At 36.0% G+C, this 9,673-nt stretch overlaps 1 protein-coding gene across 1 annotated transcript; it reads right to left on the bottom strand.

Annotated features, from left to right (window-relative positions):
- Positions 1-287: 287 nt before the first annotated feature.
- On the bottom strand, positions 288-1,266 carry LOC137254168 (uncharacterized). The gene is made up of 2 exons (XM_067791900.1): positions 780-1,266; positions 288-727 (listed from the first exon to the last, which is right to left on the bottom strand). Exons 1-2 carry the CDS (start codon positions 1,264-1,266, stop codon positions 288-290), a joined length of 927 nt encoding a protein of 308 aa, XP_067648001.1.
- Positions 1,267-9,673: the final 8,407 nt, after the last annotated feature.

The following is a 9,673-nucleotide window of genomic DNA, read 5'->3' as shown; positions in this document are numbered from 1 at the left end:
TACACATCTTTCAAAACCATTATGCACATGCATATCTATATAAATTGGCAACGATACACTTAAGTTTCATTTTTGTATATTTCACATATAATCCTTGCATTGTTTTTACTAAATATAAATGTTTTTATTAAATCAATACCGCTTTTGTAGCAATATTCACATTTATGTATATATATATTTTATCGATGACATTACAAAGCTGTGCTGCCACATGAACAAAGAAAAAAGAAATATAAATATTACCTTGCCACCTTTCAGTTAATAAAGGAAAAGGAAAATATATATTTTTACGGACTGTATGTATATTTAATTGCCTCAATTAATTTCACGAATGAATCTTCGTGATTATTGCAAATTTTTTTTCTCCACAAATACTCACAAATTAGATCTGAAAAATTATAACAGTTATTCGTGTTATCCTTCACCAAAAAGTGTTTAAACGCATGCCACTCCGACTCAATCCGCTGAGTATACGTGCCATCTTCCGCCACAAAGGGGTGGTCCGGATCGCTGTGGTTCACTTTCCGATGCTCATACCAATATTCAGCCAAACAGTCGTACGCTTTCCAAAAATCGGTGTGTATCGTACTTCCTTCGACAACGTGCTTCTTTTTGAGTGGTATGAGAACCTCCGCGGACCGAATATTTCCTGGACACACCTCCATCCGTATATGGTTGGTACCGTCTTGCACCATCCCCAACACCCAATGTCCTTCGAACCTTCGATCTGAAAAAAAAAATTTTTAACTATTTACGTGTAATATATATACTTTTATTACCTTTGTTATATTTCCGTTTTCCGAATTTGCTCTCGTCGGTCTGGACAATTGTACCGGGACCCCCAATCCTTCCTTGAGCTTCCTGATGCGATATTTGATATAATACAACTGCTTCACGACAGTAGTTGTACCAATCGCATATAGTTGCATTAGACAGGACTGTGCCCTTGAAAAAATATTCCTTCCCGACTTGCGACTGCTGCCAATTACACGCGTACGCGTACATTAAATAAAAAAATTGTGCGAGATCAATTTTCGCATTTTCAAAAAAAGTGCCACTTGCCCTCGAAATGTCGGCCTTTGACCGGCATACCCCTTTCCGACATCGGAAACTTCTAACCGTGTTGTTTCCTTTGGATGATACCTGCATTTGAGTTTTATGCAGTCTGCACTTTTTCGATGTCAAAACTAAACCGAGTTTTTCTGCGCAAAGAATGCACGACTCGCGTGTTTTACATTCTTCGCAAATTGCGATTAAATTCCACATCTCATTTACTTCTGATACCCTCAGAATATTTGATTTTCTTCCACTACTGAAATCGTCGTGTGTCACACCACTGCTGGTGGAAGGGACATCATCACAATCTAATAAGAAATCATATTTAACACACTGGTACAAAAAAATAATACAAAAACCTACCAACTGAAACAGTACTCATTTTGAAAAGTTGAAAAGAAATTTATAATTTAAAAGTTGTTTGTCGTTAAAGTTTGCAAATTTCTATATAACAGTTATTGCAAATTTCTATACAACAGTTATATGTGTATACGTATATATATTTTATGACATTATAAATCTGTGCTGCCACATCTAAAAAAACGGAACAAGTGCAGAATCGAAAAATAACTTATAAAAATATCTTTCATCTGATGTATATATATCTTTAACTTTTCTAGTCTTTATTTACCAAAAATTTGAAAAAGCTCTTTTTTGCATTCGTGAACGAGCTGATATTACCTTATAACTCTTATGTTTATTGTTATGTTAGCCGATCCAACACCGGCTGCGCCATGCACAGTAATTCTGCGTAGAACACCTTTCCGCGTAGGCGGCCTTCGGCCGCGCTTATTTAAAATAACCCTGGGCTATGCCATGCCAAGTCCGGGTGTGTGGTATAACCGTGGCTACCGCCACGGTGATGTCCTTCCGCGTAGTAGTAAAAATATATATTTTCCTTTTTCTTTATTAACTGATCGGTGGCGCGTTAATATTTATATTTGTTTTTTCTTTGTTGATGTGGCAGCACAGCTTTGTAATGTCATCGATAAAATATATATATACATACATGTGAATGTTGCTACAAAAGCGCGATTGATTTAATAAAAACATTTAAATTAAGTAAAAACAATGCAAGAATTATATGTGAAATATACTAAAATGAAATTTAAGTGTATCGTTGCCAATTTATATAGATATGTATGTGCATAAAGATTTTGAAAGATGTGTAAATTGTAAGTGAAAGTGCTATAGAAATTTGCTAAATTTGCAAAATTTAACAACAAATAACTCGTAAACTATAAGTCTGCGCACTTTATTTGTGATCGGGAGAACTCCCTCTTTCATTTGATACCAAGTTTAATCCCGAACTCGGGGGGTGCTAAACTAAATCGCTGCCCAAAACACTTCCAAAACCAAAAAAAATTTTTTTTTTTTTTTTTTCAATAAACTGTTGTAAAAATGTTGGCGATACTTTTTTTTCATTTCTCCTTCCTAAACCTGGCATTTTCGTTATCTCCTTTACTCGAACATGCTTCTCATTCTTATTTTCCATCTCACTCCCAAACCCATTCACTTCCATTTCCACTCCCACTATCATTCTCTCTATTACTTTCTCTTGCGCTCCCTCTACCTCTCCAACTAAAATAACTTCATATATACCTCCTTCGAATTATTACAAAGATAATGCGATTTCACATTTTTGCATTACTCCCTATGTGCAATACACGAAAGCATTTGGTGAAGTTGGAAGCTTCAATCTGATAAATTGAGAAAAATATGACAAAAATTCTCTTTTCTGAAAAATCGGTTATATGCCATAGTGGTTCCGACAAATGTCTAATCGGAAACTTGAATATACCCGCTCGCCAAATTTTATCAAGATATCTCAAAAATTTAGGGAATAATTTGCATACAAACAGACAGACGGACAGACGGACATGGCTAAATCAACTCAGCTGTTCATTATGATAATTTCGGTATACTTAATGGTGGGTCTATCTATTTGCCTTTAAGGACTTACAATTTTGAGATTCGTGACGAAGTTAATATACCATTTCATTTTCATGAAAGGTATAAAAATTGCATGCATAATTCGTGGAGTGGTTAGCGTTCACAGTTCACCGATTGACATTTCGTCTTGTGCACTCATCTGCCCTCACTTGTTAGATAAATTTATTATTTTCATTCGACTCAACCGGTCTGTGGAATTATTTAACCAACCAAATTTTGTTAATCCCGCCACTAATCAGCACAAAATATTTTAATATTTTATTGCAAAACCAGTGGTAATCATCACATATGCGATTGGATTAGCGTTCGTATAGCGTGTATGTATTTACATATTTACGCATGAACGGATGTTGTGCCTGGGGCAGTACGGTGGCTTAATGAGATTTAGTGGTTTGTGCATTTAAGCAAATAAAACTGTTATTACGTACTGATGACAACAAAAACCAAATGCAAATGTTTACATACTCAATATTTAATATACATATAAATAAATGTATGTATTCACAAATTTTCGCAGAAAAATAACCAAATGAAAAATCAACCTAATTTTCGAAAATTATTTGGTTGATCTAAAAATATTGTTATATTCGCTAGAAAATGTTTATGCATAATATTAGGCATATCGCAGCGTAGTGACTGCGTTTGAAATTTTTTTCATTGCCGTGCAAATATATTTGATTTTATAGCATTAACATGATTATAATTTTATACGCTTGTACACCAATTGAGCGCATGCATTTTTAAAGCTGCAAATCATAAATTTCTAAAAACCCATCCTTTAATATTCATATTTATTCGATAATGCAAATAACTAAAATTTATTGTGTACAACATTGAACTTTTATTATTTTATTTCTGGAATTTCATAGTGATTTCCGTTTAATTGGATGAAGTAAGCTTTAGATAGTTAGGGCACTCACACACCGCTTTTAATATTAACAAGTAAAGGTGTCTAAGTTCGGGTGTAACCGAACATTATATACTCAGCGTGCGCTTCAATTGCACATTTCATTTCAGATGAATTACTTTTCTACATAACACGTGGCACCAGCCGTATAAAAAAAATATATCCCCATTTCCTCTTACAATAAAACTTGATAAGTGAAATTTCATTGATCAAAAACAAATTTTTGTTAAGTTATAGCTTATTATTCTAGTCTACGGCCCTTTTAAACTTTTTTTGTACCTAAGTTGCCGTGGTCTTTAACCGATCCCGTCCATTTTTACTAGAAATATTTTCTACTATAGGGAAAATTTGTGTACCCAATTTCATTACGATCCGTTAATTTTTCTTCGAGTTATGGCTCCTGAAACATAGAAAATTGTTTAGTCATAAAAGGGGCTGTGCCACACCCATTTTCAAAAATTTTAGTGTTTTAGTTACAAAAGGGGCGGTTCAACGTCCATTTTTTAAAATTTGAAGTTTTTCCTATTTATTGTTATAAAACCACTTGGGAAAGGAAATACCATATATAAAGCTCTTTTTTGCAAAGATATAGCTTATTTTATTCGTCCACGACCCTTTTAAAAATCTTTTATATAAAACATCTTCAAAGCATTCCTTATAGTAAAGGCAACCTCTCTGCCGAACTTTGTTACCATATGTTCAACGATATTTGATTTATGATTACATAATAAAGAATTCATGAGCTTAACACCGGCTTATAATAATTGAATTTCAATTATTATGTTTTTTCTAAGAGAAACTGAAAAGAAAGAAACATTTACTGGCATATTGCGATGGACCATTTCGAAAACCGCCAACGTAATCATCATCAGGCAATTTTGTAATGTTATCAAAGGTTTCACCGGGATTCGAACCGTGAATCACATGGTGAAACTGCAGTAGCCTTTAACCACTAAGCCATCCCGCTGGTATTTGTTTTCATGCTTAATTCAGGTTTTCTCATTTCTACACTAACAACACAATTGAGACATTCTGTCTCTATATTGATTTGTGTGCCATGTAGATTTGTTTTTGTAAAGTTTTTCTTCGTTGAGAATGAGAAGCTTTGTCAACTCGGGCTCAGTTGTACATATTTATGTATGTTTGTTTAATGGTGCGTTCAGTTTATACTTCTCATTCGCAACGAAGAAGAACTTTACAAAAACAAATCTACATGGCACACAAATCAATATAGAGACAGAATGTCTCAATTGTGTTGTTAGTGTAGAAATGAGAAAACCTGAATTAAGCATGAAAACAAATACCAGCAGGATGGCCTAGTGGTTAAAGGCTACTGCAGTTTCACCATGTGATTAACGGTTCGAATCCCGGTGAAACATTTGATAACATTACAAAATTGCTTGATGATGATTACGTTAGGCGGTTTTCGAAATGGTCCATCGCAATATGTCAGTAAATGTTTCTTTCTTTTCAGTTTCTCTTAGAAAAAACATAATAATTGAAATTCAATTATTATAAGCTGGTGTTAAGCTCATGAATTCTTAAATATAAGTATAAACTGAACACACCATTAAACAAACATACATTACGTAATAATATTTGTAAAATTGATTTTATCACAAGTGGGCGGTGCCACGCCCATTTTAAAAAGTTTTTTCAAATTTTTCAATATCAGCCCAGAAGTCAAATTTCAACGTTCTGCGTGCATTATTTACTAAATAATCAGGTTTTTTTGTGTTTTCCAAAATTATATATATATAAAAAGTGGGCGTGGTTATCATCCGATTTCGCTCTTTTTCAATATCAATCTATTCTGGGCCCAGATAAGCTCGTGTACCAAATTTGGCGAAGATATCTCAATATTTGCTCAAGTTATCGTGTTACTGGACAGACGGACGGACGGACACTGATGATTTTAATATATCGAAGTCTATATCTGTCTCGATTTCTTTAAACCTGTACAACTACCCGTTATCCAATCAAAGTTAATATTCTCTGTGTGCGAAGAACGCTGAGTATAAAAATTTGAAACACCGTGAAAAGGAAACTGCGAGCATCATATCCATGACGCAATTAAACCATGCAGGTGAAGTTAGTATCACAACAAGTGTTAACATTTTAGCTTTTTTCAAGCTAGATTTAATTTTTTTCTCCGTTTAGCTTGAAAAGTTGCGATTTAGTTTTAAGCTTTTTTTAGAAATTTTTTTGCTCTTTTTACCTTTTTTCAAATTTTCGAAAATCTAGTAGAGCGAGATTTTCGAGACCCGAGAAATCGAGAACTCCACTTCTCGCGAGATTCTCGTATCTCGAAGTCCTCGTAAATCTCGCGAGCTTCTGGAAATTCTTGCTTAATCGCTGTATGGACAGTATTTATACACTTGTTTTTTTTTTTACTTATGACTTTTTTGTTGATTATATTGCTTCAATGACATTTAGCTAAAAACATATTTATTATACATATAAATTTGTTCGCAAATTTTTATTTTTCAACGAAACATCAAGAACACGTCTTCTCGCGCGATTCTCGAATCTCGAATTACTCGTAAGGCTCTCGAGATTCCGAATCTCGAATTCCTCGTAAGGCTCGCCAGATTCTCGAATCTCGAATTACTCGTAATACTCGCAATCTTCTCGCTGGTAAGATTTGTCTATCGCAAATACAATGTTTAATAAGATTAAATAAAGAAATTAAAGTTATTAAAAGATCTTGAATACATAACAATACCAAAACAACAAACACACAGAAAAGTTTACATTTGAATATCGTCGACTGGATAAAATAATATCGTATGTTACATGTGTATACATATGTCATACGATAATAATTTATCAGGTTGAGGCTATCAGAAAACTGTCGCAAAACATAGTTAGTGGCAGAAAGTGGCAGCTAATATTAACACTTTAGAATCTCAAAACTTTGAGTAATAATAAGATATAGGTCCCAATGTGAAGGTCGGTAAGGAACCCAACTAAAACTTTTGCTGAACTTGAAATATTTGTGCAAATAAACACTAATAAAAGCACCGGTGAATTTTTAAATACCAAAAAAAGAACACAACAAGCTAAAAACAATAAAATTATTTAAAACAAGTAAGGAAGGCTAAGTTCGGGTGTAACCGAACATTACATACTCAGTTGAGAGCTATGGAGACAAAATAAGGAAAATCACCATGTAGGAAAATGAACCTAGGGTAACGCTGGAATGTGGTTGTATGACATGTGTATCAAATGGAAGGTATTAAAGAGTATTTTAAGAGAGAGTAGGCCATAGTTCTATGGATGGACGCCATTTAGGGATATCGCCATAAAGGTGGACCAGGGCTGACTCTAGAATGTGTTTGTACGATATGGGTATCAAATGAAAGGTGATAATGAGTATTTTAAAAGGGAATGGGCTTTAGTTCTATAGGTGAACGCCTTTTCGAGAAATCCCCATAAAGGTGGACCAGGGGTGACTCTAGAATATGTTTGTACGATATGGGTATCAAATGAAAGCTGTTAATGAGTATTTTGAAAAGGAGTGATCCTTAGTTCCCTAGGTGGACGCCGTTTCGAGATATCGCCATAAAGGTGGACCAGGGGTGTCTCTAGTTGTATGATATGGGAATCAAATGAAAGGTGTTACTGAGCGTTTTAAGAGGGAGTGGGCATTAGGTCAATAGGTGGACGCCTTTTCGAAATGTCGCCATTAGGGTGGGCCAGGGGTGACTCTAGAATGTGTTTGTACGATATGGGTATCAAACGAAAGGTGTTACTGAGCATTTTAAGAGGGAGTGGGCATTAGGTCCATAGGTGGACGCCTTTTCGAGATATCGCCATTAGGGTGGGCCAGGGGTGACTCTGGAATGTGTTTGTACGATATGGGTATCAAATGAAAGGTGGTAAAGAGTATTTTAAAAGGGAGAAATCCTTAATTCTAGAGGTGGACGCCTTTTCGAGATATCGCCATAAAGGTGGACCAAGGGTGACTCTAGAATGTTTTTACGATATGGGTATCAAACGAAAGGTGTTACTGAGCATTTTAAGAGGGATTGGGCACTAGGTCTATAGGTGGACGCCTTTTCGAGATATCGCCATTAGTGTGGGCCAGGGGTGACTCTAGAATGTTTGTACGATATGGGTATCAAACGAAAGGTGTTACTGAGCATTTTAAGAGAAAGTGGGCATTAGGTCTATAGGTGGGCGCCTTTTCGAGATATCGCCATTAGGGTGGGCCAGGGTGACTCTAGAATGTGTTTGTACGATATGGGTATCAAATGAAAGGTGGTAATGAGTATTTTAAAAGGGAGTAATCCTCAGTTCTATAGGTGGACGCCTTTTCGAGATATCGCCATAAAGGTTGACCAAGGATGACTCTAGAATGTTTGTACGATATGGGTATCAAACGAAAGGTGTTACTGAGCATTTTAAGAGGGAGTGGACATTAGGTCTATAGGTGGACGCCTTTTCGAGATATCGCCATTAGGGTGGGCCAGGGGTGACTCTAGAATGTTTTTACGATATGGGTATCAAACGAAAGGTGTTACTGAGCATTTTAAGAGGGAGTGGGCATTAGGTCTATAGGTGCACGCCTTTTCGAGATATCGCCATTAGGGTGGACCAGGGTTGACTCTAGAATGTTTGTACGATATGGGAATCAAATGAAAGGTGTTACTGAGCGTTTTAAGAGGGAGTGGGCATTAGGTCAATAGGTGGACGCCTTTTCGAAATGTCGCCATTAGGGTGGGCCAGGGTGACTCTAGAATGTGTTTGTACGATATGGGTATCAAATGAAAGGTGGTAATGAGTATTTTAAAAGGGAGTAATCCTCAGTTCTATAGGTGGACGCCTTTTCGAGATATCGCCATAAAGGTTGACCAAGGATGACTGTAGAATGTTTGTACGATATGGGTATCAAACGAATGGTGTTACTGAGCATTTTAAGAGGGAGTGGACATTAGGTCTATAGGTGGACGCCTTTTCGAGATATCGCCATTAGGGTGGGCCAGGGGTGACTCTAGAATGTTTTTACGATATGGGTATCAAACGAAAGGTGTTACTGAGCATTTTAAGAGGGAGTGGGCATTAGGTCTATAGGTGCACGCCTTTTCGAGATATCGCCATTAGGGTGGACCAGGGTTGACTCTAGAATGTGTTTGTACGATATGGATATCAAATTAAAGGTATTGATGAGGGTTTTAAAAGCGAGTGGCCCTTAGATGTATATGTGAAGGCGTTCTCGCGATATCGACTATATGTGGATCAGGTGATCCAGAAAATCATCTGTCGGGTACTGCAAATTTATTTATATATTCAATAACACTAACAGTATTCCTGCCAAGATTCCAAGAGCTGTTGATTTCGCCTTGTAGAACTTTTTCATTTTCTTCTACTTAATATGGTAGGTGTCACACCCATTTTACAAAGTTTTTTCCAAAGTTATATTTTGCGTCAATAAACCAATCCAGTTACCATGTTTCATCCCTTTTTTCGTATTTGGTATAGAATTATGGCATTTTTTTAATTTTTCGTAATTTTCGATATCGATAAAGTGGGCGTGGTTATGGTCGGATTTCGGCCATTTTTTATACCAAGATAAAGTGAGTTCAGATAAGTACGTGGGCTAAGTTTAGTAAAGATATATCGGTTTTTGCTCAAGTTATTGTGTTAACGGCCGAGCGGAAGGACAGACGGTGGACTGTGTATAAAAACTGGGCGTGGCTTCCACCGATTTCGCCCATTTTCACAGAGAACAGTTAACGTCATAGAATCTATGCT

This window comes from Eurosta solidaginis, chromosome 5, assembly GCF_040869045.1.
Source record: "Eurosta solidaginis isolate ZX-2024a chromosome 5, ASM4086904v1, whole genome shotgun sequence".
Taxonomy (NCBI): Eukaryota; Metazoa; Arthropoda; class Insecta; order Diptera; family Tephritidae; genus Eurosta; species Eurosta solidaginis.
The sequence above is the reverse complement of the archived record's forward strand: the minus strand, read 5'-3'. Positions and strand labels throughout refer to the sequence as shown.

Excerpts from the sequence above, each read along its gene's own strand:
- LOC137254168 (XM_067791900.1), bottom strand. The coding sequence starts at position 1,266 with ATGTGGAATTTAATCGCAATTTGCGAAGAATGTAAAACACGCGAGTCG. Across the intron at positions 728-779 it reads AAAACGGAAATATAACAAAG|ATCGAAGGTTCGAAGGACAT; the intron begins GTAATAAAAGTA and ends TTTTTTTTTCAG.